The sequence below is a fragment of the Stylophora pistillata genome, chromosome 2 (genome assembly GCF_964205215.1).
Source record: "Stylophora pistillata chromosome 2, jaStyPist1.2, whole genome shotgun sequence".
Taxonomy (NCBI): domain Eukaryota; kingdom Metazoa; phylum Cnidaria; class Anthozoa; order Scleractinia; family Pocilloporidae; genus Stylophora; species Stylophora pistillata.
The window spans coordinates 2,960,399-2,988,199 of record NC_142520.1 but is presented as its reverse complement, the minus strand read 5'-3'; the positions used below and the strand labels follow the sequence as shown (position 1 = coordinate 2,988,199).

The 27,801-nt window shown below is 40.0% G+C and overlaps 1 protein-coding gene across 1 annotated transcript; it reads left to right on the top strand.

The window, feature by feature from the left end:
* Positions 1-1,831: 1,831 nt before the first annotated feature.
* LOC111326555 (E3 ubiquitin-protein ligase SHPRH) lies at positions 1,832-27,115 on the top strand. Its single transcript, XM_088750368.1, has 30 exons — positions 1,832-3,093; positions 4,015-4,093; positions 5,195-5,858; positions 7,875-7,995; positions 8,598-8,722; positions 8,996-9,074; positions 9,764-9,927; positions 10,492-10,599; positions 13,135-13,200; positions 13,597-13,679; positions 14,292-14,386; positions 14,516-14,547; positions 15,109-15,192; positions 15,510-15,602; positions 17,081-17,188; positions 18,229-18,359; positions 18,805-18,862; positions 19,706-19,824; positions 20,383-20,472; positions 20,599-20,714; positions 21,284-21,363; positions 22,185-22,322; positions 22,842-22,943; positions 23,057-23,125; positions 23,208-23,408; positions 24,080-24,172; positions 24,345-24,431; positions 25,064-25,242; positions 25,567-25,656; positions 25,986-27,115. The coding sequence occupies exons 1-30, from the start codon at positions 2,007-2,009 to the stop codon at positions 26,131-26,133; spliced, it is 4,689 nt and encodes a 1,562-aa protein (XP_088606494.1). The 5' UTR covers positions 1,832-2,006; the 3' UTR covers positions 26,134-27,115.
* The last annotated feature ends 686 nt before the right edge of the window (positions 27,116-27,801 follow it).

Genomic DNA, 27,801 nt, shown 5'->3' with positions numbered 1-27,801 from the left:
CAGTTGTCACACAAACACTCGACTTAAGTATATCATTTGACGTGACTTGTATTCATTGAGCTGGAAAACTGAGCGACCCTAAAACCAGGAACGATGGAACGACGGAACGATGGAACGATGGAACGATGGAACGACGGAATAACGGAACGCCGGAATGACGGAATATGACCCCAAATCCTAAAACCAGGAACGACGGAATGCCGGAATGACGGAATGACGGAATATGACCCCAAATCCTAAAACCCGGAACGGATGGACATGTTGCACGAAGTGTGTACAAAGACATTCAAGCACTTGGCTCATTCATCCCCAAGACGATAACGCACGTGACTAAAACTAAGTGTTGATTTTTTTTCCTTTACTAAGTGTTATGAATAATTATGAGCCATTATACATGAAAGGTAGCTGCGTTGTAAACCTGTTTATTTATCTTTTGTTGTGCTAAATATGCCATGAGTTTTAGTCGCGGCATAAGAAGTTGCACAGCATGTGAAAACGAACTTGACCTACCACATTGCAATAAACAACTGGAACATATGTTTCGTGGTCACGTCTGCATGTTTTTCATGAAACATATGCTTGTAAGCGTGAGAAAATCACGGGAACCTCAAAATATAACGACGTTCAGCCACAGGTCCAAACTTAGACTAGCGTAAGAGTAAGCCCTAGTTTCGAGCCCTTTAATAAGAGCTTTTCTTCGTCCACGAATACATTTTAGACCTCGAGTAACACTAGCTGAAGAGAGGTTACATGGGGTCATCGCGTGGGAATTTCTCGTGGCGTTAAAAGACAAAAGGAAGTTAGCAGAAGGAAGCCGTCCAGAAGAATTTCAAGAATTCCTTTTTCACAAGGTGTCCAAAACACCACCATCCTCCTATGAAATGCATGGCTCACGGATCAGCGAAAGAACTAGACTTTGCGAACACAAAGAGGCTATGTTACCAATTCGTTTAGTGGATTTCTTCTTTTCCTCAGCAAATTGCAAATCTTCAACTCTCAGACGTTTTTAAAATTGGCTTTCCAAGGGAAATGTAATTCTTTGTCTTTTGACGCCACGATAACTTCCCACACGCGTGACCCTGCAAACCTTTCTTTACTTTAATAGGGCCTACCGCACGAGCGACTTTAGACAAATTTTCTTGTCATCACCAACGGCATAGGGGCAACTATCAGCCGATAGTTCCTCGACAGAAACACTCTATTGTTTAACTAGGTATTTCAGTGTAGTGCGAAATTCTGTGATCTCGTCTTATAAGATCACTGACAAAAGGAAGATAGATAAATTCAGTAATAACATACTGTATACATAAAAGAAAAACGTGAAGCAACTGATAGTGCACACACAAATCGACTCAAAAGGCACACGGATAACTCAACAGTGGAGGATCGTAAACGTATTATTTTAGATATAAATTAAAGTGCAGTGTTTACGTGGCAGTTTCGCTTTCGCATTACGGAAATTCCGAGATCTCGTTTGATAACATCAATGACAAAAGGATGAGAGAGAAATCTGGTATTTACACACTGTATACACGTTTTTCGAGGTGTGCGGTGTGCGGTCTGCCAAGTGCTTGAATGTACAAACTTTCGTGCAGCATGTCCTGCTACTACATCCGTTCCAGGTTTTAGGATTTGGGGTCATATTCCGTCATTCCGTCATTCCGGCATTCCATCGTTCTTGATTTTAGGGTCGCCCGGAAAACTGCCGGTGTAAGAATAACAAAACCATTACATGTGCCCTCGTCACTGAAGCGAGGCTAGTCTGCTCTGACAGCCGTTCTTTGTCTCGGGATCCCTGTGTCTCCCTGTGTCTCCATCCCCACAAATAACGGCTGCGAGAGGAGACTAAAGCGAGGCTAGATCGAGCCAAATTTCACGTTTTGTCCAGGGACAATTCATTCACTCCTACATCTATGAAGTAGTGAATTTTTGATAACACTGGTGAGTCACGGTGTGATTGTTTATTGAGAACGTTCCGGCTTTTGGGAAAAAGAGATCTTTCCACCATGTCAAACAGGAAAAGAAAGCAGAGGCCACCTGAGAGGTTCAGTGAAGACAAGCGAGCAAAATTGACCTGGAATATGCTTGATTTCCATTTGCCGGCTTCAGATTCAGCTGACCACACCACAATTAATTTCACTGATTCTTCCTCTTTGATCAATGATGGAGCCAACATTCCAACAGCTACCAGTCCTCGGAAGAAGAATAAACGAAAGGTATTGGATCGTAATAGAAGCATCGAGCTTAATCTGGATAACTGTTACCCTCAAAGCTGTATATGTCAGTTGGGTTTGTTTAACATCAATTTGTGCACGAGTGAAACTCAAAGGGATGAGTTGAAATCACAGAATGGAACTTATATCTCTGATGACTTGTGGACGGCGGATTGTTATCACTTCGTCGTAGTAAGATTGTCCTTTGAGCAAAAGCATCCATTAACAGTCGAGCCGACCTCGTCTGGTTTAAACAATGACTACTTGAGACAAGCCTCTTTTAAAGCAACAGTTCCGTCCGTTTCCACAGATCAACTTGAAGCTTTAGTTTACCTGCAGAACAAAGGGGTGATCTCCCTGGTGCTGAAACCAGAGCAGCACGTTTTGAAAGAAAGCTGGGAAGTTGTAGTGTGCTTGAATGAGAATGGCCTAACCAAGCTGTCTTCTGCATGTGCCAATGTCACAAATAGGAAAATTGACCGGTTGATGAAAGTGTTGATAGAATGGTTTTATAAAATATCTGTGAGAGATAATGAGTTTGTTTTGCAAGACTGCAATAATGCAGGTGTAGACAAAGGTTTTGATGAACTGTACAATGCTATAAAGGCAGTTCAAAAAGGCAATTGCTCATCCACATCACCACTAAGGTCCTCCCACTCTAACACTCCCCTCAGCCTTGTACGTGAAAAACCAGACAGAAATAGCAGTTGTACCTGTAATGCAGAGATTGACAGATTCAATGGAGAAATTAATTTTGATGTACAGCATCCTCATCTCAGTCCTGTGTTAAGAGGTTATCAAAGAAGAGCTGTTGAATGGATGCTGCAGAGAGAACTTGCCTGTCAAGTGGCATGTGGATGTCAAGGGAAACAACTAGATGGTATGTAGAATATTACATGCAATGTAATGGGATGGTACAGCAGTGAAAGCTCTCACCTTGCACCATTGTGGCCTGGATTCGATTCCTGGACTCTTGGTTTTTCTCAAGATCCCCTGGTTTTCCTTCCTCCACAAAAGCTAGCACACCAAATTCAAATTTGACTTGAAGGTAGAGGACAAGGGCCACCTAGTGGAACATCCATTGTTAAATTCCCATTTGTTCTTTTTGATTGCATAAAGAGACTGTTTTGCTAAGTGCTTGCTTATTGTTCAGAAACACTGAATTCCTAGCCTATTAGGTTAGTTTTGGAGCTGCTAGTTGCATGAACTCCTTTGGTGCTGAGAGTTTCAAGGGTATGGAAGACTGAAGAAACTTTCTTGGGCAATCTTTTGGCAATTAAGACAGTCTTGTCAACTAAGATCCACATTTTGCTAATGAAAACAACACTTGTTTTTTTAATTGACACCTCATGTAATTATACACAGACAGTATTCTCCAAATACGGTCATGGAAACCATATATGTAACAGGTAGTAAAGCCACATTTAACAAGTCGTTACTCGAGCTAAAGGGCCCAGCTAGCTAGAGCTTATCCTGGTATGCATAGCATGAAGTGACTTGGAGTAATTACTACCCCCCCCTGGATGGAATGACAAATCATTGCAAGGTTACCTTCCAGCATTTCATTCCCTGACAGTTCACTGCCTTCCATTTATACTCCAAGGTGTAGAGACACACTGTGGAAGTGAAGTGTTTTGCCAAAGAACACAACAAGTTGACCCAGCTCGGTCCCAAATCTGAACCTCTTTGCCTAGAGTCCAGTGCATTAGGTCACTGCATCTCCCACAAATTATGAAAAACTTGAAAGTTAAAAATGAACATCATTAATTTATTTTTTCCTGCTTTATTTTATTATATACAGCTGATAGTCTTCACCCATTATGGCAGAAAATTCACACTTTGGATGGAAAGTTAATTTACTACAGTCCTTATACTGGAAGGTGTGTGATGGTTTTGCCGAATAAACAAATTTTTAGGCTAGACAAACCAATCTGTTTGGCTCTTTACCTCAGCCTCATCATTTGCAACCGCTTTTAATTTAGACTTCTGTGCAGCAGAAAACTGAGAAATGAGTAGGAGAGGGGTTTGGGTAAGAAGGTTACGTAGCATAGAATTCTCTCCCTAAGGGAGAAACCCTAGCACTTATTTATTTCCCTGTCTCTTCTCCCCTCCTTAGACCAAAGAATGTTTGTGAAGACTATATTTGAGAGTCTTGTATGCCCATGAAGGTGAAACAACATGATGTCCCAGGCTGGCATTGAATAAACTGTATATCTCAGAGTCATTTTGTCGAAGCAAGAAAGAGCTGTGCTTCCCATAGTTTGACCCTGTCACCCTGTCACTCTCACATCCTCCCAAAATCCTCCTTACTCCCTGCCATTTCATAAAAAGTTTTTTCAGAGAAAAGGAAAGTCTTAAGCACTCTAAACAACAAATGTGTCTAGTTACAATGATAAGGTTGAGATCGGACGTCAGCATTATCAGGCGCCTCTTGCAGCCGCTTCAGTCCATGTAACGATCTCACCTTCCCGTCCATCCCACCCAGGGGAGGACATCCACCACACAGTAATTTCGTGTGTGGGAAATTAACGTCTCCTACCCCTAACCCTGCAGGAGACGGGGCCTACGGTTTATTCGTCCTTATCCAAGAAGACTAGAATATCTATCCATTTCTTGATGTTATGGAAAGATAGTAAATTTTCCTCAGTTATTTTAAGACCATGAGTATTGGTCCGGCTGGGGCACGAACCCTCGACCTCCCACGCAACACAATCCGGTGCTCTAACCAATTGAGCTAACCAGGAGGCGGTTCTAAACCGAGAGTTTGGTATTAGATCAACTTTTAATCCAGCGCCCTGTAATTGATTTTTTTTTCTAATTTCTCATAACTTTTAATCCTGTAATTGATTTTTTTTGTCTAATTTCTCATAACTTAATTGTCTGCTTGACAGTGTATTGATTTTGTGAGTAGAGATTATGTGTTATTATCAATTACTGAATGTTTTATCTTTAGTAATTTTTTTTATATCGATCTTCTTTAGACTTACAAGAGAGAGATTTTGTCAGCCATCCCTGCCTCTTGGAGGAATTTTAGCAGATGAAATGGGTCTGGGAAAGACAGTTGAGGTCATTGCTTGTATTTTGTGTCATCCAAAGCCTTTATTAGAGCACAAATTGATGGATCACAAAACAGCTTCTGAACCAGACAATGAAACATGTACATGCAACAGCATGTTACAAGAAAGTTCTAAATCAAAACTTAGGGAGAGTGAAATAAATTGCCAAAAAGGAAATACTACTAGTGATACAGTTGAAGCAGGGTTAGGTCAAAAGACACCATCATCTAATGATGATTCGTGTGAGCTTGCACCTGGTACAGATGGACAAAAAATGACCAAAACTAGTTCAGTTATTTCTACACCAGATGAAGAAAGTGCTGCCCAATACATGAAATGCCAGTGTATCTGTGGTGTCAATTTGGCCAGTTGTGATGAAAAATTGCTGCAGTGTTGCGAATGCCAGGCAGTGTTCCATGCTACATGCCTTGGTTATGATTATCCCAGTGGGTTTTTATGTCCACATTGTGCAGTAAGTGGGCCAGCCATTCCATCCAGAGCAACACTGATCATTTCTCCTGCTCCAATTGCACAACAGTGGGTTGAGGAGGTCTCCAGACATACAAAACCATCTACAGTTAAGTTGCTGGTAAGAAAGAGTGTAGTCTTTTCAAGATGTTTTTTTTTTTTTTTTTTTTTTTTTGACCCTTAAGAGCTTCTTTTATGTCATAAGTTTGAGTATTCTCATTACCTGTCTGCTAGTTAATGTATGGATCTTATCAGGAGAAGTTACATGTTCGTTGCTTCTGGGAGTTAAAGGGTTTTAAAATTTCTTTGAGTTATCTGATGAGTCTCTCAACCAAGGTAAAATGCCATGTTATACCTGCTGAAGATGCACAAACTATGTTTTCCCCGGTCTTCAGTCATTAGACTACCCTGCGAGCAAAGCCTTTTCTTCTTTTCTTCTCCTTTTCTTCTTGCTAACCCTCCAAGGGAAAAGGCTCTGCCGACATCCTGTTGTTGCTTTGAAATGCTGAAAGCTACTCAAGCCGGTTTTGCGTCCAGTCATACTGGTTTTGGTGCGCATGCCTTTGTTTTTCATGTAGACAGATGACCAAATCTACGCCCACAATGCAGTATGGCGTCAGTTTCTAGGCAACCGCCGTGCATGTTCAAATGAGCAACAACAAGATGTCGGCAGAGCCTTTTTCCCTTTTTGATTGGAGGACGGGTTAAAAAGGCTCTGCTCGCAGAGCAGGTTATCATTAGACATGATAAGGAGAAAAGGAATCAATGCAGGTGTCTCTGGACACATGCAGTATTTCTACACACAGTCCTTTCTCATTCTTCCTCTCCTTCCACCTCAGTTTGCATACTTTTTTTTTTTATTACAATTTAATGGCAATGATGACGAATAAATAAATCTAAATGACTGTACAAACAAACAAAGCCATAAGGATAATCTGTAAAAGAGTGGAACACTCCATGCAAGACAGATTCCCCTGTAGCTAATCTAAATCAGTCAAATATAATGATGCCGCGACAGAAAAATTTCAGATAAAAAATAAAAACATTAAAAACGTCAATATTCTTAACTTAAAAACTTCCTCACTCTAGACTTAAAAACTACAAGACTAGGAGATAATCTAATATCAAAGGGTATCGAATAATTCCACATTTCAACAATTCTATTAATAAAAATAAGTGGATTTAAAATTAGTTGTTCTCGCATGGTTCATGTGATCAACTCTGTATTGCGTGGTCCTGGTCTTAGCCCAGGCCGGGGACATTGTGTTGTGTTCTTAGGCAAAGCACTTTACACTCACAGTGTCTCTCTTTGTCCAGGTGTTTAACTGGGTATAGGCAAATTTAATGCTGGGGGGTAACCCTGCGATGGACTGGCATCCCATCCAGGGGGGAGTAGAAATACTCCCAGTCGCTTTATGCTACAAAAACTGAAGTTAATCACCAGCCTGATGGGCCACTTGGCCAATAAACAGACTTTATCTTCAGGACTTGAAATTAATGGTAACCTGTTAACCAATGGTTAGTAATTTTCAACGTTTGGTTACTAAAAATGTGTCCAACTAACCCAACATGGTTAGTAAAATTTTCTAACATATTTTAACACTGGTGGACTTCGGGACAAAGAGCACATAGACTTGACTCTCAGAGGAATACTTAGAATACTCAAGTTGTTAAATCAACTTAAACTATTTTTAGAGAATGTGCTGTAGATGTACTGTTCTTGACTAATCATGGTAAACAAGATGGAAATAAAATAAATGCATATTATCAACATTTTTAAGGTCACCGTGCAATTTCAGCTACTCTTTAATTTGTCCTAGTCGTTATTATCAAAATGTTGAATATTTGAGATATCGTAACTTGTGAGCTTGGATATCAAACTTTATAATTTGGTTAGTGAAAAAGATGTCTACTAACCCGAAGGGTTAGTGCTCCAAAAATTAATTTCGAGCCCTGAATTCTTTACATACTTTCTCTTACCTTCCTTCAGTTATGTAATACCAAGATAGATAAGGACATTTCTAATCAAAGTTTGAAAGACTGGCCTACACGTACCTAGACCCATTTGCAGGTGAGGCCAATTAAAAATCAAACTTGAGATACAAAAGTAAAGATGATTGTTCTTGTATTTTGGCAGGTTTATGAAGGTGTGGCCAAGATGGGTTTTATTGCCCCTCAGGTCCTTGCAGACCATGATGTAATCTTAACCACATATTCAACCCTAAGATCAGATTTCCATCACTTAGGATCCAAGCAAGGTGAATGAAAAACAAGCGATGGCTTTAAATAACCTGAAAATGAACGGTCTTGGTTTTGTTGCTACATTTTATACTACAAATGGCAGTGATGTTGCAATCTGATTGGTCAATTTGCCATTATCCATAAGAGTACAGACAATGCTGTTTGCATCAGTGTGTTACAATCTTGGTCATGCACTGAAAGAATTAACTTATTTGACATTGATATCGTGGTAAAAACAAATCGACAGTGGCTTAGCTGGGTCTGTACTCTTATCGACATTGATATTCGTCATCAAAGTGGTCTAAATGAGTGCTGTGGGAGTCCATAACATTTTGACCACTGATGAGCGATATTGTTGTTGATAAGAGTATAGACCACTTTCATAAATGGCTGCTGGATTAATATTCTTTTGTTTAAATTCAAATTTGCCTAGGTGGCCTCGTTCTCCAGTACAAAATTCAAAAGAATACATTATCTCAAGCGAGGCCACCCAGACAAATTTAAATTTAAACAAAAGAATATTAATCCGGCAGCCATTTATGAAAGTGGTCTATAGTCCATGCTAAACCACTGTTGATTTGTTAAATTTTAAGTTTACCTTTAAGTTTCAATTTTTCAGGAAATGGTGGACGGTCTCTGCGGTACGAAAAGCGATATGCCGCATTACCAAGCCCTCTAACAGCTGTCATGTTTTGGCGGATCTGTCTTGATGAAGCTCAAATGGTGGAAAGCACAACAGCTAAGGTTTGGTCTTAAAAAACGTTGAGCTGCATGGCTGTGAAGCTCTTGATTTTGTAATCCTTTCTGATCTTTTACCTCATTAACCTTAAACGTTTTGTTCCTTTGTGGTTAATTCCTTTGACCTCATTTTTTAAACAAAAATTTTACTTTTTGGGTTTCCTAAAACTTCTTTATACCCTGCAAAAAAACAAGGAGCATGTTATGGCAGCTCCTTAAAACCTTTTTTGTGGAATTTGTGATGTGTTGTTTTTGATTATGATAAGTTTCATTTTGCAGGCAGCTGAAGTGGCTTTATGTTTGCACAGTGTACACAAATGGTGTGTCACAGGAACACCAATACAGAAGGGACTTGAAGGTGATGCTGGATTGTGTGTATGTCTTTTCTGATCAGCAATAAGTGTGAGAAAAGTTGGTGTAGGGTCGTAGCAGTGTAAATTAACAGGCCTTGTCAGGTCGATGTGTTGGGTTCTTTCTCTCAAAACTGCCTCTCTCCACCCAGGAGAATAAATGCGTATCAGTGAATTGTCAGGGAAGCCGATGAAATTCTGGAGGGGGGGTAACCTTGCCATGGACTGGCATCCATTAGGGAGGGGTGGGGAGGAGTAGTAACTCTCCTAGTCATTTTATGCTATGGAGACTGGGAGAAGCTGCAGCTGGGTGGGCTGGAGTACAGACTCAACCCTTGAACTCCCATGTTCTGATTGTTAATTCTCGCTTCTTGCTGCTACACATTTCTTTGTAAATTACTTACAAGATTTTGGTGTTATATCAATAGGACAGCTTCCACCTTATAAGTTTGAGTATTCTTACTACCTGTTTGCTGGATAATGTATAGATAATATGGGGGGGGGGGGGGGAGTTGCATGTTAATCACCCCTGGCACTTTTAAAGGGTTACTTACATCTGAAAAACATGCAGTTCCACTCCCCAGGCTCTAGATTCTCAATGCTGATTTGTGACTGGAGATGAGCTAGCTAGAATTTTAAAACCCAAGCTCCCTACAGAGTGCCTTAGTAATGAAAGATGCTGTGTCATTTTATTTAGATATTTATGGGCTACTTTTGTTTCTTGGGGTGGATCCTTACTGTCGTCAAAAATGGTGGAAGAGCTTGCTGTATGAACCATACAGGAATGGAGATAAACAACCTTTGTATGAACTTTTGGCCAAGATCTTGTGGCGAAGTGTAAAGAAAGATGTTTTCCATGAGGTACTGTATAGCAAAGCTTTTGTTTGTGCCTTGTGAGTGTAGGGTACATGTACATTCACTAGTTTCTGATGGGTTGGATGGGTCAAAAGCAGATTGTAAAATTGCACATAATATAGGTGCCAGTGTAACTAAATTTTTTGGCCAAATTCTGAAATTAGTTGTCATTTTGGCAACTAGATTGCTTCATTGCACTTTACTCAGAGATGTATAGCAAAGATAAAAATTTGTAGATGCCATCTTGTTTTCTGAGCAAAGTTTGGAGTCTCTCCAAACTTTGTTCATTATTTTCGTCGTGATAATTTCTCTTAGACTAGAGCCTGAATAAGCTAAGAGATATTTTGAGATAATTACACCTTATCTACTTCAAGTTGAGTTACTTATCTGCAATCCCGTTGTTAGAATACTTTTGGTTTCAGACAAGTTGTAAATTAAAGTGAAATACCTACAGATCTGCTGGTGGGGGGGGGGGTGGTGGGGTCCAGATCCTTTGTACCTTCCCCCCTGGATCTACCACTGCTGAAGTCTAGTGGCTAACTCCTCACTGTTAATACCTTTTTTTTGTAGATTCAACTCCCAGAGCAGGATGAGAGAGTAAAATGGCTAACATTTTCCCCTGTGGAGCAACATTTCTATCATCGTCAGCATGAAGAATGTGCAAACACTGCTATGAAGGTATTTATTTTACAAATTTTGTTTCTACTTTTCTTTCCCTTAGTAACAATGTACAGTCAGCTCTTTCGGAAAGATAAAAAAATCAGTTTAGATATTGTAAGAAAAGTATGCTCTTGAAACCATATATTAATTGTTATCTTAATCATTAAAATGGCAATGTTTGTATTTGTATTTGTACTTTGAATGACAATTTTTTTTTACCTCAAAATGCCCTTGTATTGTCAATATAATCATTTAGTATAATTTCAGAGCTGAGCAAAGAGTTTTCAGCAATCTGATTGATCGAGCGGCTCATTACAGTGTATATGACGCTATATAAACTGCTCCACGCGGTTTATATAAAATGTTAAAATAAAATGTTAATAAATGTTACTAATTAAAGATGTTATGATTTTAGAAATTTCTCTGTTGTTCAGCTCTGAAGTTATACTAAAACAGTTATTCGCCTCAGGTTCGATGATATTCACCTCGCTTTCGGCGAATAATTGTTAAATAAACACTCTTAATGGTAGCAATAAAAATCATAGGCCAGGCTTCTGGAATGTACCTCTCCTTCAACCTTTTCATTCCCAAGATCTCTTGAGTAATTCTCTTAACCCTTACCTGTGTGCCTTACAGTTTTTATGATGTAAGTTCTGAGAATTTGATATTGGATCAACCGATAACCCCCATCTTGATAATCTTCCATATTCTCATCACTTAAATGCTTGATATTGTATTGATGTTGTAAGGAGAAATTCTGTCTTGGTCACTCATGGGAGTTACGGGCTGATAATGGTTTAATGGGAAACTGTGCCTAAGTAGGGGGGGCGGGGGTGGTGGTAAGGCAAAACCCAAACACAACAGCCTGCTTGCAGGCCAGAGGCAGGCTAAGCGGACAGCAGCAAGAGGTCTCACAGAGATTTGTAGACTGCGGGTAACCAGCTTCTGCTGAAACTCCTGCTGCCAAGGATGTACAGTAAAAACCCAGGTGTAAGAACCTAGTAATTAAGAACCTTTTTGGCAGAAATTTTGGATTTTAATACCCAAAAATACAAGGACCTGTTTACCCAGAAAAACCTGCATGGTTCTTATATGAAGAAATTTGAATATATTAACAAAGTTGAAATGGTAAATTGGCCACTGTTACGATTATAAAAACTGACATTTCGAGCGTTAGCCCTTCGTCGGAGCAAATAGGGGAATTGTGGGTTGTGTGTGCTTTTAAAGGCAGAAAAAGGAGCTACGTGATTAGTGGGAACATGGTAACAAGAAAAACACGAATAAATTAGTGGAATGAAAAACGTTTGTTGATACCTGTGGGATTTAGACTGCCGGTTTGAAAGATGAGCTTTTGTTCAAGAGTTTTCCAGCTTTCCGTGCTACCTAAGTGTAAGGAAAGACTGCAGATTGCTATGTGTTGCTAAGTACCAGTGGCCAATTTACCATTTCAACTTTGAGATACAATGAATATATAAAGTTCATATATTTTGAACTGCGGTATTAGATACGTATGATGCACGATCCTCGCAGTAGATAGCGCTATTTATGCAATAGTGAAAATCAGACCTGAAAAAAATCAGGCCTGTACAGGACTCGAACCACTGACCTCTGCGATACTAGTGCAGCGCTCTACCAATTGAGCCAACAAGCCAACTGGGAGCAGGCCGTTAAGTTGATTCCTAATAAACCCGTGAAAGTGATAAATGAGATACATTGAATATAGGAAGTTCATATATTTTGAACTGCGATATTAGATACGTATGATGCACGATCCTCGCAGTAGATAGCGCTATTTATGCAATACCGAAAATCATATATTCATATATTCATTGTATCTGATTTATCACTTTCATGGGTTTATTACGAATCAACTTAACGGCCTGCTCCCAGTTGGCTTGTTAGCTCAATTGGTAGAGCGCTGCACTAGTATTGCAGAGGTCAGTGGTTTGAGTCCCGTACAGGCCTGATTTTTTTCAGGTCTGATTTTTGCTATTGCATAAATAGCGCTATCTACTGCAAGGATCGTGCATCATACATTTCAACTTTGTTTATATATTCAAATTATTTCGTTACCCCCACTGACGCAGCCCCAAACAGTTTCTTTAGAAACTATCAGCCTTTGTTTTCTTATATGAAGAGTCATTCTGGATAATGAAACAATGTTGTAGCAAAATATGTCTGTAACTATAAATAAATGTTTTCTATACATTTGATACTTCCATAGAACGTGTCACAATACAGTTTCCCCACTGTAGTTATGGCTCCCACTCATGTATTAAAGCAAGTTAAAGAAAATGTACTCCTGGGTATGAACTTCTAAACTGTATAATTAAGTACATAGTTTAGTACACAGTGTATTGTACAGTATAGTATAGAAAATTAAGTCTGGCATTAAAGATATTTTAAGAACCTATTAAGAACCTGTTTTGCCTAAGTTGTCAGTAAATACCCCAAAACATAAGAACCTATTTTGCCAGACATGGAAAAAACTAGGTTCTTACACGGAGGTTTTTACTGTATTACTACTGATTTCTTTGTCCTCTTTATCTTCAGATGTTGAGTCACTGGGAGAAAAGAGATACTATGCTAAGTGCCATTGACAGGAACACTGTACATCTGGTATGTGGATTTTACTCGGTCTGACGTAAAATATATATGACAGCAGTTGTGAGGGTTCTAAGGGTGTGAATAAAAAAGGAAGGTTTTAGTTGCTAACTGCGCAAGCCCTGGGAATTGAAGGATCAGTGGGGGCTTTAAGCTGCAATGCCTTGTCCAACATTTTGAGATTCTGAAGAAATGCAAGGTTTACATGAAGGTTTGGCAATTTATTGTATTACCTCACCTAAAAAAGAGCAGGCTGAAGACGAGCGAGGAATTTTAATTTCTAATTTTTTACTTGCTACACATTTTCCTTGTTCAGTTCTTTTATTCAGACACTGTTAGCAAATGGTTCAAGGTTCAGTGATGCTGTTGGCTTTGTTTTCAATCCACCAATTCAAACCTGTTTTGTTACAGTTATTGAACCCTTTGCTGCGGCTGCGGCAGGCATGTTGTCACCCACAAGCAGTTAGAGGAGGTTTCCTGTCCATGCAAAAGAGGTAAAGTTTAAAATATTATATCTGATTTCTTTGTGTTGATTGTTTCTGTATGTTGTTGCAAACCTAAATCACCTATTAATAATACTTTATGATATCCTAATAACATCCTAATAACATTCTAATAACATCCTGATAACATCCTGTTGTAGGATGTCATTACAATGTTAACAGTATGTTAACAGGATATTATTAGAATGTTATTAGAATGTTATTAGGATATACATACATACATAACGTTGTATGTATGTATATCCTAATAACATTCTAATAACATTCTAATAACATCCTGTTAACATACTGTTAACATTGTAATGACATCCTACAACATAACATATGTATGTATGTATATCCTAATAACATTCTAATAACATTCTAATAACATCCTGTTAACATACTGTTAACATTGTAATGACATCCTACAACATCCCAATAACATTCTAATAACATCCTAATAACATCTTAATAACATTCTAATAACGTCCTGATAACATCCTATTAATAATGTAGTGCAACATCCTACAACATCCTAATAACTTCCCAGTAATATCCTTAATAGTACCTTATACGATGGTAGTGTTTTTATTTCAGATTTTAATTATGATTATTTTATAGCACTCTTACCATGGATAAACTGCTGGAGAGTTTGATATCCAAAGCAAAGTTGGAATGTGAAGAAGCACATCGACAGCTCTTGTTTGCTTTTAATGGTTTGTACATGATATCTTGGTTTTTCACAAATCGTGTTTTTACTGTTATGTTTGTCTGTTATGTGTGTGTTATGTGTCACGTGTGCCTGTGTTAAAATAACATTGAAATAAATTACTGTTGCTCTCCAGGTCTAGCTGGCATTCACATTTTAAAAGAAGAGGTTAGTTCATACAATATTTTTGCAAAGCTATGTGATGGAAACCATACACTTAAAAGCTAAATTCATGGCAGATCACTGTGGCCATTTAGAAATGAGCTTTTTAGTAAACAGATTTAAAACTGCCCAAACTGCATCAAATTGAATTTGTTTTGTAACGTAATGCAAATGACCACTTCCCTAATGGGGCTTCTCAGGGCCAACACACACACACAAAAAATGGAAACAAATGATGCAAACAAAACTTTGTGTTTTGAAAAAAGTCAGACCACAAATTGTGTATTCAACACCAGAAAATGGTATTTAATTCCAACAAGATGATACAATAATACTGTATAAAGTGTATTATTGGTGAAGTCTGGTCTATTCTGAAAGCATGGAAAGATATTTTTTGTCCTTGGTGGAAGACATCATGTCACACATTTCGCAGAACTAATCTTGTGAGAAGCAGGGGGAGAGCTTGAATCTAGCACCACCAGATCGCAATTCTAGGGTCCCAACCACTCAGCCACACTGCCTCTGTGAATTTTTTTGTGTGTGAAAGCACTATATTTTATTTTGCAGTGGCCAGAAGCTGTTGAAATGTACAGGGAAGCAACAAGATCATGGACAGAACACGGGGAAACCTTTAGAACCGATGCACTACAGGTGAGCCATAGCAATAATTGAATGATGTTATTTGTGGTGTTTTCATCTTTGGTGCATACCTTATGTGATCCTTTATAGTTCATATGATGCCATAGGATGTATTTCCACAACTAGAACCCCAAATACTAGAAATTAGTGGAACAGTAAATCCCTTATTCGATGGTGTATCATATAATATGAGTTGACTTTTGTACTCATCGCTCGCAAAACTTTTCAAGATACACCTATTGTAAAATTCCTCTCCTCATTTCTTGTACTAAGTAGTGTACCTCCAGTTGTCTTGTCAAACCCTGAGATGATGCTGTTATTATTCATAGAAATTGCATACCTTATTCAACTTGTCGAACGTTCTCAGTCAGCAGTACCCAGGCTGTTCGCACACCTTGCGAGACGACAAATTGCGAGATGAAGTGAGTAGGAAAGAAGATATTTGCCATGTGATGTACGATGGATTTTTGTTGTAAAAGTTGGATAGATGAATTGACTAGGAGATAATCTTTGTATCGAACTATGCTAGGAAAAAAGGCTCATAGTTTCGAAAGAAACTGTTTGGGGCTGCGTCGGTGGGAGAAATGAAATAATTTGGATATGTCAACAAAGTTGAAATGGTAAATTGGCCACCGTAACGATTACAAAAGCTGACGTTTCGAGCGTTAGCCCTTCGTCGGAGCGAATAGAGGAGTTGTGGGTTGTGTGTGCTTTTAATGGCAGAAAATGGAGCTACGTTATTGGTGGGAACATGGCAACGAGAAAGACAAGAATAAATTTGTGGAATGAAAAGCGTTCGTTGATCCCTTATGCCAGGAAAAGTTTCGGCTATTTGTAAATCTCATTTTTTCACATCCGGAATATTTCTCAGATCAGAAAGTTTTTGTCAGTTAGTAGTACTAAGGCGTTAGTACACACCTTCGTTACATGCAAATTAGACAACTGTAATTCTCTGTTATATGGTCTTCCGAAACACTTAGTTCATAGATTGTAATTAGCCCAGAACTATGCGGCACGGCTGATCTTATGTGGTCGTAAGCATGATCACGTTACTCCTTTACTGAGGGAACTGTTCGGCTTCCCGAGGAGCAGAGGATTATTTTTCAAATCTTATTTTTTACTTTTAAACACGAAGGCGCGCTACATAAGGAAGTCTTCCCTGGGAAGACCTAGGCTCATTTGTCACTCACCGTTGACGTGTGCGGGTCAAATTTAAATGCTGGTAGACTACTGTTTACTTCCACCAGCATGGTGGCATGAGGTAACGTGCGAACCACCTACTTCGATCTCAAATTTACCGCCACAAATAAAGACAGTTTCCATTGGAGAAAGGAAATACAAATCTCAAAAACTCTTGTATTGTGATGAAGGCATAAAACAATTTTGAGGAATGCGCCCGCTGTTCACTGCTTTGGAGTAGCTGTAGCTCAAGCTGACTTGACTCTTAGAGTTCTACATCACGCGACGGTTGATTGACAAATGGTCCAGTGGGACCTAAGGCTCCTTTTATAGCGTTCCTTCGTGTTTAAAGCTTTAAATAATTTATGCCCTAGTTATATCAGTGACTTGTTAGAAACTTATAAGCCTACCAGGTCTTTGCGATCATCGAGTAGGAACTTGTTAGTGATTCCTCGCTCCAAGTTGAAATCTTATGGCGATCGCGCTTTTTCTGTCTCTGCACCTAAGCTGTGGAATGACATTCCTGAAACCGTAAAATGTAGTATAGACATTAACACTTTTAAGGGTAATCTTAAAACTTTGTCTTTTTAAGCGTTATTTTAATGAATGATTATGTTTGATTATTATTTTACTTTTTACCTTGATTGTGAAGCGCCTTAGAGCTTTTGGATAGGGCGCTATATAAATTGTCATTTATTTATTTATTATTTATTTATTCTAGGTCAAGGAACTTAAGAGTACTTACACAACACGGGTGAACGTACAGGTGGACAGCGCCAAACAAAACCTAGATGCTGCCCAGTCAAGCCATGCTGAGATTAGCCAAAAGGTATTTCATTGCATCTTTCTTGTACTGTTTGTACGTAGTCTTGACCCTTTCTGCCCTAGCATCAGTATGCATATTCTCCATACTGTACTCTTAACATTTCCTAAGGTGTTGACAAGGAGAAAAGTCTAATAATCAAGAGCTTCTTGAGTTTGAGATCATTTCCTTTATTCTCGTAACCTTAAGTGTGTGATTCAGGAGTGAAACTGTTGGGAAAATCAGATGCTTATCATTATTAGGGGTAATCCTTTAATCAACTTGTAATCTTTTTCATAGTTTTGGACGTTTTGAAATAATTCTCGTAATTCTTAGTTTTTTCGTTTTTGTTATTTAACTAATGCCTTCTTTTTAACTAATTTTAGAACATAAAAAAGTAAAGCGCGCGCTCTGATTGGTCGATTCAGCGTCCACCATTTGTCCGCGGGTGTACGCTGCTGAAGTGACCAAAGGCAAAGACTATTTTACCGCGCGCGCTTGTTTATCTGGTCACGTAAGATTTGTTAGATCATTAAGGGAACTCTTTTGCTACAATGTATCAATGTTATGTTATAAAACAAATAGTAAACACCACAGCGTACACTATTGAGTTATGGATGCACTTGGGAGGTTTGCTAAGCACTCAAGAAGCTAGAGTCGCTCTCGGCTATCACCTCGCGCGACTCTTACGCTTCTTTCGTGCTTAGCAACCTCCCGCGTGCATCCATAACTCGATAGTGTACGTTGTGGTGTTCACCATTTGTTAAGGCGCTCGCATGTAGAATTCGTGAAAAACTCGACAATTCATTTTTTTTGAAATTTTTTGGTATAGTCTGATAGCCAGTCCTATAAGCTTTAATTTGATCAAAGGGGTTTAGATATCTACAGTTTAAACCGGACGCGCTACATCGCTTCCACACGAGACACCCCTGAAGGTGCACGGTAACCTTAAGTATGTATGAATTTCTTTCAGTCGTCAACACCAGCATTCTTTTGGATGTTTTCCTAACAACTGTGATATAATTTGTGGGTAATAAATTATGCACTATGGGGAATTAATTATGCAGGTTGACATCCAGTCTCCTTGGTGGGTTGAAGCTCTTCATTCTGTGGCAGAGAGAGGACTGGATACTGACCTAGGTCAAAGAGTCAAAGATGAATTGTCATCCACTGACATGGATCTGGGATCTATTGGAAGGTATTGAACGGATCATCTTATTCAGGCATTGATTAGCGAGGATCGAGGATCAAAGATCGAGGATCGAGGATTGAGGCGCTTGAAGAAATTTAAACGGATCTTGATGCGCAGTTTCGTTTTAATTATCGCACGCTGTGCTTGACACAGTGCTTCTCTTTTGACAAGCTGTTTGCACGTATGCAGATATTTTCATATCGCACACTGTAAAGAAAACAGCAATGGCCATAAATTTGTGAGGTTTTTTTTTCAGCTTAGATGACCTGATCTTCTTTGTGATCAATCAAACACAATATATTGGCCATGTTAGTTCAGACAGTCAAGATTTCCTCATTTTGACTGCAAGTCTTGTTTTTGTGAGCAAACAGTTATGGTTGTTAGTACTAAATCATTTTCGTTTTGCACAAGTTTGAATTAATTGTACTAATTTGTTATGTTTTCGCTACAGATTTACGAACCTTCGTGGACTGCAGTATCTTGTCTCTTCAAAGTTAGATTTGATTGAGGTATGCAGAAGTGTAAAATGTTTAAGTTATATAGTCTAGACTTCAGTTCTCTTTCCCTCTCAAAAGCTCTGCCCAAGGGTTTGGGTGTTTTCAGGGTAATTTGTGAGCCAGCCTGCCAGCCTGAGACAGATAGATGCACAGTTAGTCATGATCCGGGGAGAAAAAGGGGCTTATTAATCCACTGGATGACGCAAACCGTATAAATGATTTCTGGTTTTACTCGATCTATTAAGGAAAACGTTGCATAATATTAGATAGGGCAAACTACAGGGCAAACTACAACATAAGCGAACTACAGTGATTAATCGCATATCATCCACCACTTTCTTCTGTGACGATATCCAGCAGATTATTCCTAATCACTCGTAAACACGGGGTGGCAGTTCAATTGGGCATCCCGTTGGCAAAATCGTATGAAACGCCGGTCAGCGAGAGAACAATTTAGCACGGAACGATTCCTTCTAAAAGTGAACTTTTAACACGTTGCGCTATCTTACGAGGTTACTGATCCCAAGTGTATCATAAACTTAATGAAAAGGGAAATTAATTCAGTCAATCAATTATGACTCGTATCTAATTATATACTTTTCTCAACGAAACAAGTCAATCAGTTAGTCAGTCAGTTTGTCAATCTGTCAGTCAGTCGGCAGTCAGTCAGTCAGCTAATCAGTCAGTCGGTCTGACAGACAGACAGACTGGCAGACTAGTAAAACTGGCAGACAGACAAACAGACGGGCTAATCTACTGACTGACTGTCTGTCAGACAGATAAACAGCCGGTGAAAAATATTCAGCGATTATATGTGGTTATGGTTTTGATTTTGAATCAATCTTTTCCTTACAGTCCACTCATAAGAACTTATTGGTAGCTCTGGACAAGCTTGCTGTGCCGCCAACTCCTCAGATGGTATTGGCTAGTGCTGATTGTTGTTTAAGGCCGGCTGAGAATAGCACTGCTGACAGGTTTGTAGTGATAATGTCGGTGACTATGGCGATGACGACGATGATCGCGATGACGATGATGATGACGATGACAACCAAGATGACGATGACGACCATTCTAAAGACATCCTCAGTATTTAATTGTCAGACTTTACAGTACACTACAATAACACCAATTGAACTTAGAGATTCTCTGAGAGCCTTAGCGAACTTCGCTAAACACGTACGTCCAAAAAGCCTCGTATTCTGCACGAGCTTCGCGCTCAACCAAACTGTCTCATAAAAAAGGATAATAAACACGAAACATTAATATTCCAGAAGACACGATATATTTCTGATAGTCACACGTAGCCGAATTCCTCAATAGCACGTGCACCAACGTGGCTCTCTTTAAAAGTAAAGCTATGCGCAAATAGTAGACACGGCAACACGATAACTACATCGATCACGATGACGATTTGCAATCATTATGCCCAGGCTTTCTACAGGTATTAGGTAACAACAAGTTGTGTAAGATTACCTGTAGTTCAGACTGTGCAGGTTTAAATGTGTATCACATATTTGATATTTTCTATGTAGGTGTGCCTTTTGTCAGGTGGATGACATTTTTACAGAATACGAATCACGAATATTTGGCCATCAAGGAATGAAGGGCGTCGATGAGCATAAGTAGGTATTCCTGTGTACAATAAGTTTACAATTCTCTCGACTGATTTCCGTGACTTTCTGTTTCTGTTAGTTATGAGAATCTACAGGTAAATTAACATAGTATTTCGCTTCGTATTTTGTTCAAAGTTTTCAGACTGACGACACACTTGATTGGCATCGCCATGGCAACACAGGAGGATTACGTGCAGAGTCTGAGGTCGAGAAGGTCCTGAAAGTAATACATAACTTCATCAAGACTCATAGTAAGTCAAAAACTTACTCAGTCCTTCTTAACTTGTCACACAACACTTCTACTTACTCGCGTCGCGCGTCACGCGAGAAAAGTATGCGCGTCACGCGTCACGCCCCAACTTTCCTTCTCAGTCTCCATAATGGTAGTTGTTTCGTAGGTTGCGATTGTTGTTAAAAAAGACGAGTCGCTACCCTAGTTTCCTTACGAAATGACACAACTCAAGTTAAAGTGTAGCCTGACAAGTCACGACCCTAGGCAATCTTCAAGTGGTCACACAACGGTGGTGGAGATTTTGCTTAAAGAGTCACCACTCAAATTATTTGTTTCATGTTCTTTACCAATGTTATTTTGGTGCTCTTAGGTTAGACACTTTACTCTCACAGTGCCTCTCTTCACCCAGGTGTATAAATGGGTACCGGCAATTTAATGCTGGGGGTAACCCTGCGATGGACTGGCATCCCATCCAGGGGGGAGTAGAAATACTCCTAGTCGCTTCATGCTACAGAAACCGGAGTTAAGCACCGGCCTAATGGGCCACTAGGCTCGTAAACAGACTTTACCTCACCTTTGTTTTTACAGAAACTGGGTCAACTGCACATCTTCATCAAGAGGGTCGCTTACACTTGAGCTTAATTGATGGTCTAAGAAAAGAATTTAAGGTTAGCTTTTAGGATCTGATTCGGTATTTACGTTTAACCCGTTGCGCCTTAACATCAGTATGCATATTCTCCATACTGTTCTCTATACATTTCCTAAGTTGCTGCCAAGGAGAATTTGTTTATCAATCAAGAGCTTCCTTACTAGGTGATCATTTCCTTTATTCTTGTGACCTTTATGTATGATTCAGGGGTGATATTGTAAGGAGAAATTAGATGCTCCTAGGGGCCAAATGCTCGTTTATAAGTGGCGCCTCATTAAGGAGAGGGCACCGCCCAGATCCCTCGAAATGTACGGGTCCACGGCACTCAATTTGTCCTGTGAAAGAAAAAACGTACAACCACGTCGTTTAATACTCCTAATGGAGAAATTTGTTTTTATTGCGGGTGTCTTTTCGTTTTGTTTAACTTCACTGTGTGATTGGTCGAAAAAAGCTCGCGCCTCTAATCAGTCAAAACTAAAACCAATCACGACTTGGTCACTCAGGTTTCCCGCGCTTTAGGCAGGTTGTTTGTTTTTTACTGTTAGTTTTTATTGGCTCGTTGTAATATGTGCCTTTTTTCTGATTGGCTGTTATAAGTACTTTGGTATTGGTGTCGCAATCAAAAAGGCGCTCCATCGCGCTCAGTGATCGGTCGAGAAAATCTCGACATTTTCCCGCGCTTTTAGGTTCTTTACTTGTTTTTACTCAGAGTTCTCATCGGCTTCTTGAGATTTGTTCCCTTGTTTTGATCAGTCGTTGTAATACTTAGTTTTTGAGTGTACGAAATTTAATCGAAAGTACTCTAAGATAATTAAATACTGTTTGTTATCTATTTCTCAGTTTCTCAGAGCTCTGTGGTTTGCTCTGCGAGAGCGTATCTCTTGTCTTGACGAACTTGACATGTGTACAACTCGCCTCAGGCTTTTGTTGCCAGGAGAACCTGCCACAGATAACAACCACGTGATTCATCCTTTACAAGTACTCAAACATTTCTATATTTAACCAGTGGGCCCGGACGAGGTAGACTGGACTCCGGATTAAATGGTTCGATTATGAGCCATGGCCGGATTATCGTGATGACCCTTGACTACCACAGTATCTTTTTCTACCCAGAATGTTAAATGATTTACTCACCACTAAGAAAAAGGAGTGATGTAGAGAAACAATTTACGATAAAAATTTTTAGGAGACGTTTCTTAAAACATCCTTATTTGGACATAAGTGTCCACTTTTAGACACTGTTGCCCGATTTCCGCTAGTGTTCGATTTAGACAAAAGTGTCCGATTTTGGATCTTGGACATTAGTGTCTGATTTTGGATTTTGGACACCAGTGGCCGATTTTGGATTTTGGACACAAGTTGCCGATTTTGGATAATGGACTCAAGCGTCCGATTTCGGATTTGGTAGAATGGGCTGTCGAATCTTCAAATTATTCAGACTGGATACAAATCCGTAACTCTGTTATCAACTAATTGGATTATTATTTTCTTTTAAAGATAGAACAACAGCGCCTAAAGTTCATGTCGGAGAGAGTTGTTGCACAAACTGAATTGAGAAAGAAACTCGGCCAACTACTTTATCTCAAAAACTTGGCGAAGGTAGGATTTCTGATCAGATTCCATGGAGGTTTCCATCCAAAAAAATAAGCCCTGGCTTTTGAAAGATAAATTTCAGGCAATATACACGAAGTATTTCTTTGCCCTATTTTCAGACCCAAACCTGTCATGACGGCAAGAACCCGGAACCATGTCCAGTTTGCACCAAACTGCTTGGAGTCCAGGTAAATAGCTCCAAAAAGACCCCTCTACTTAAGATCCTTTTGACTTATTTGGGTCCGTTCGCTTTTGTTGTCATTCTTTCAGTGGAGCGTTTTCTCTTGTGGACATTGCATTTGCTGTCAATGTTCCTGGGTGCTCCTGCGGCAGGCTGGAATTGGTCCCCGGCAAAGGAACGTACACGTGAAGTGCCCGATGTGCCGGATACCTACTCTTGCACAAGAAATTTCCTACGTCAGCACCGCAAGGAGCCAGGACAAGGATACAGAGGAGCATGTCACTGTCAAGGTTGTTTGGAGCTTCACTGTTTAGATATTAATCACTAATTCTCCTCTGTAGTTGTCATAACTTTCTTTCAGAGCAAGTTCTGAGAAATAAGTGATTCATTAGGTTAACGCGACCTTTTCGTCTCAAAATTGACACACAACTTATAGCGCTTCTCGATTAACCTTCACAAAACCAAAACCACAGTAATACAGCAAAGGAAATTATCGCGAGCAGCTAATGAGGGTTTAAATTTGCACAAAGTAATTTGCTTAAAGCGCGGAAAAGTGCGTTTGACGAGGTCACGGTTAGTCTCGAGTCTGATTGGTTGAGAAAGTGGCGCGATTTTTCTAGACCAATCACAGAGCTCTTACTGATTGAACTATGTAATTAGTGTCCACCAATGAGAGCGCTTTTCGATTGAGGGTCAATGGTCGATCACCAAACTGCGTAAAGCGCGGGAAAACACGGGCGACCAAATCGTTATTAGTTAAGTTTTGCATCTGATTGGTTGAGAGAGTGGCGCGAGTTTTCTAGCCAATCATAGGGAAAAGTAAACCAAACAAATGGTATCCCAAATTTCTTTCGACACGCAATTGGAAATTTCTCTTAGTATTTCAATTACTTAATGAGATCAAACGATGAGGTATTAGTGAAGAAGAGTCACAAACTTTCGGTTATTTTCGCTCCTTTAGGGTAGCCATTCTACTAAAGTAGAATCTGTCGTGCGCACATTGTTGGCGATCAAGTCGGCAGACAGTTCAGCAAAGAGTCTTGTTTTTTCTACGGTAAGTTCATGATAACGTATGCCTTTTAGCCGGTGTAAAAGCTCCCCGAATTATTTCAATTGTTAAGTCCTGCTAAAGTAGTGCAGTACTAAACTGTCGCATTCTCTTATTATTCTGTGATTAATTTCTGTTACGTACTGTTCTGATTACAACCTTTTTTCGTTTCCCTTAGTGGCAAGAGGTACTTGGTGTTTTAGCACAAGCTTTGGACGAGAATGGAATCAAATATAAACACATTACTGGCAGCCGACTTTTCCAGGTTAGTACGAAAAGCTGTCAATGAACAACAAAGCCACAGCCGATTGTCTATGGTCATACTTCATAATGTGGCGCCCTTTTTTTGACTATATCTGTGAGGTAGAGGGCATTTCGATCGAGTGTCTAACGACCAAAACTAACGTAATAACGACAGCCAATCAGATCAAAGGAAAATTTCAAAAGGAGCCAATAAGAACGAAAAGTAAAAACAAGGTAACTGTGTGAAGCACGTTAAAAGACGGGTGACCAAGTCGTGATCTGTTTGAACTTTGCGTATGATTGGTTGAAATTTCTGTGTGAGTTTTACTGACGGATCGCAAAGCCTGAGCCTAGTAAGGCATAGCTGGGAGCAGGGTACTTTGTGAGCGAGCGCAAAAAAGCGCATAAAAGTTGTTTGAGGCCCCTGCTTGTCTTGGATTTTATTGAGGGTTATGGAAAGTTGTGGAAAATTGCTGAATATGAATGATGGGGGGGGGGGGGGGAGAGACTTTCAAGTAGCTTATTAGAGATGAATTTCAAGAATTCAGTTTCTGTTGTTAAGTGGAAGGATGTCAACCACCTGTTAAAGGGAAGCGTGCCACCTCTTTTGCCCTCTCGTTGAAGCTTGATTAACACCAGTTTTATTCTTTTAAGTCAAATCTGCAGACGTTTAAACAAGATTCCTCGGTAGGCGTCCTCCTCCTGCCCTTACAGACTGGGTCCAACGGTCTTAATATCATCGAGGCGACGCACGTGTTGTTAGTGGAGCCTGCAATGAACCCCGCCCATGAACTACAGGCTGTGGGGCGTGTGCACCGGATTGGACAAACTAAGTACGTTGTTATTCTTTTTACTGTTTCATATACATTTACTTCAATGTTGCTTGTGAGAAGATATCTTTGGATCAAGTAACAACATTTTGTTGTGAGTCCTTATGGATCTTTTTTATTGTTTTGTATTTCACTTAGTGGAATTTGACTATATGGCGCACTGGCGAACTGTAGTGTGGTGAGGGGAGGAGAGGGGAGGTGGATGGGTTGGGTCACATGTAATGGACTGAGATCCCATCCGGGTGGTACAGGATACTCCCACTCCTTCCATGTTATAGCAAGCTTAAGTAATTTGAACAGGATTTTTGTTGTTGATTTTTTTTACAGACCCACACACGTGTACCGCTTTATCACACGAGGAACTGTGGAGTCCCGGATGTACTCCTTGCTGCAGTCCAAGCCAACTAGCTGTGTCAGGTAACCGTTTTCCACCCGCACCATTTTTCCGCGCAAAAATGTATTCATTCATTGTTGTTATTCTTGTTAACGTCCGCTTGAAGAAACGTGGCGTATATGTTTTAGTTTTAGACAATTCAAAAGTAAAGTTTTGTAGGAAGTTGACCAGGTTTGGAGTCTTCAATGGAAAATTTGTCTTCTCTGAAAAGTAAAAAGTGCTATGATGCAGCCATATTGTCAAGTGGGCGTCAAAATGATATTTCCAGCCTCGAGTTTTTCAGCCCTCTCACCCAGGTTTCCCTGAAAACTGCAATGAAAGTTGTAACACATGATTTTATCTCTCTCAACAGAACTGGAGCACGTGATAGTGAGAATGCCAGTCTGACACTTCGTGACCTCGCCTCATTGTTCACTCAAGATGAAGAACGCGACGATGAGCAAAGCGTGACGGGATCGTTCGGGTTTTATGAACCAATAGGCGCACTCTCTCCAGATTAACAGCGAACTTTAACACTTGCTATTGTCCCGGAAGTTAACATACAAGTCCTTCATTTTTCATACTCAAGTAATTTTGTTTCCATGAATAGAACTACACAGTTCGATAATGTTACGTAGATCTGGCTGCGCTGAGTCGACAACATTTTTTAATAGAAGAATATTAAATGATTCCTATTTTAGCGAAATTGTGAAAATGAAGAAATATGTTGTAAGTCGGTAGATAAGCAAAAATGAAGGCAAGTAAATCAACAATTTCTTCTCTATCCTCCGGATAGTGTAGGCGGCGTAGGTTAGCGGATTTTAATTCCCCAGAGGTGGAGAGGAGCTTGACCAGTTCGTCGTCCAGGAATTCCATGGAGACGAACACAGACACATGAATTGAGCGTTTGCCCAGCAAACGGAGACGTTTTCGCACGTCGCCGTAGTCAAACCCGGCGTTTGCGAGTCGGCAGCTTTTCAGCTGATTCTAGGGTGATGTCGAAGCGTTTGCCTCCGAATTGTGGCACAATGCCGCGTATGTGTTTTGCGAAGTCTGGCAGGGACTTGGCAATATTCAATGAGTCCAGTTCCATAGAATCTTCCATTATAAGGCGAACACTACGCCGGTGATCATGAGCGAACAAAGGCCGTGGTCGGCTGAGCGCGCATTCCGCGGTGTCTGGAGTGTAGCCACAAAAACCATAGAAATCAAATCTGCCGTACTCACCACCTCTATGATCTTCGAAGGCTTGAAACGCGTGTAAAAACTTGTAGAAAAAAGGCCTGCGAATAAAACTTGACTAACGAACAAAAATAAGGACTATTCTTGCTTGCGGCTAAGACACTTGATCTTAGCCAAAAGGCCGAGAAGCGATCTATTTAACAGACAGTACTGTTTCGGTTAAAATTTTTTCTTTTTTTAATCAACTTTATTTATACAATGATTAGTGTTATATACAGAACAAAACTCAATTAAAACTCACTTAAGTGAATTAACGGTAAAGGGCGCGCTGTGCAGTGCACCGGTGAAGGAGACACAACACAAGGGAAATTAGCGAGGTTATTGACAGTTGCCGGGTGTTATTACTATTTACAGGTTGTTTTACGGGAGGCTAGCTCCTCTGTGCAGTACCCCAGTGAAGGGGCCCCAGCTCCGGGAGAAATCTGTTTTCTCTTTACACGCGAGAAAGGTGCTCTCTGTGCAGTACACTAGCTAAGGAGACCCAGCACAGGGGTGTTATGAAGTGGGAAAAGTATGTACAAGGGGCGATTTACACTTTGATTTTGAGTTGACGGTTCTCAAAGGAGCAGAGAACGTTCCGATGAGCCCAGAGAGTGGTAGATGTCGCGCCTGGCGAAAGGTGGAAAGCCGCATTAATGCGGAGGCGTATGCGGGTAGTGATTTTAGAGATTACAGATTTAGCTGAGGTCCTCCGGGATTCAAAAGTCTCTAGGTTCCGGGCGGCACACAGCTCGTTGAGCGTGAGTTTAATTAAAAAGGAGGTAAGAGTGTTTGAGCTCTCGAACTGGGTGCCTCGGGGCAGTCCCTGCCGCAATAAAATAATTGAATTAGTGAGTAAAAAGGGGAAATCATAGAGCTGATTGATCAGGTTCGACATCCAGCTCCACACAGGGGACACCAGATGACAAGAGCAGAATGCATGGGAAATTGTTTCGCGCTCGCCGCAG

Coding starts and splice junctions, on each gene's coding strand:
- LOC111326555 (XM_088750368.1), top strand. CDS start 2,007: ATGTCAAACAGGAAAAGAAAGCAGAGGCCACCTGAGAGGTTCAGTGAA. Junction 15,193..15,509: donor TTAGAACCGATGCACTACAG/GTGAGCCATAGC, acceptor TATTATTCATAG/AAATTGCATACCTTATTCAA. Junction 24,432..25,063: donor CTGGCAGCCGACTTTTCCAG/GTTAGTACGAAA, acceptor TATTCTTTTAAG/TCAAATCTGCAGACGTTTAA.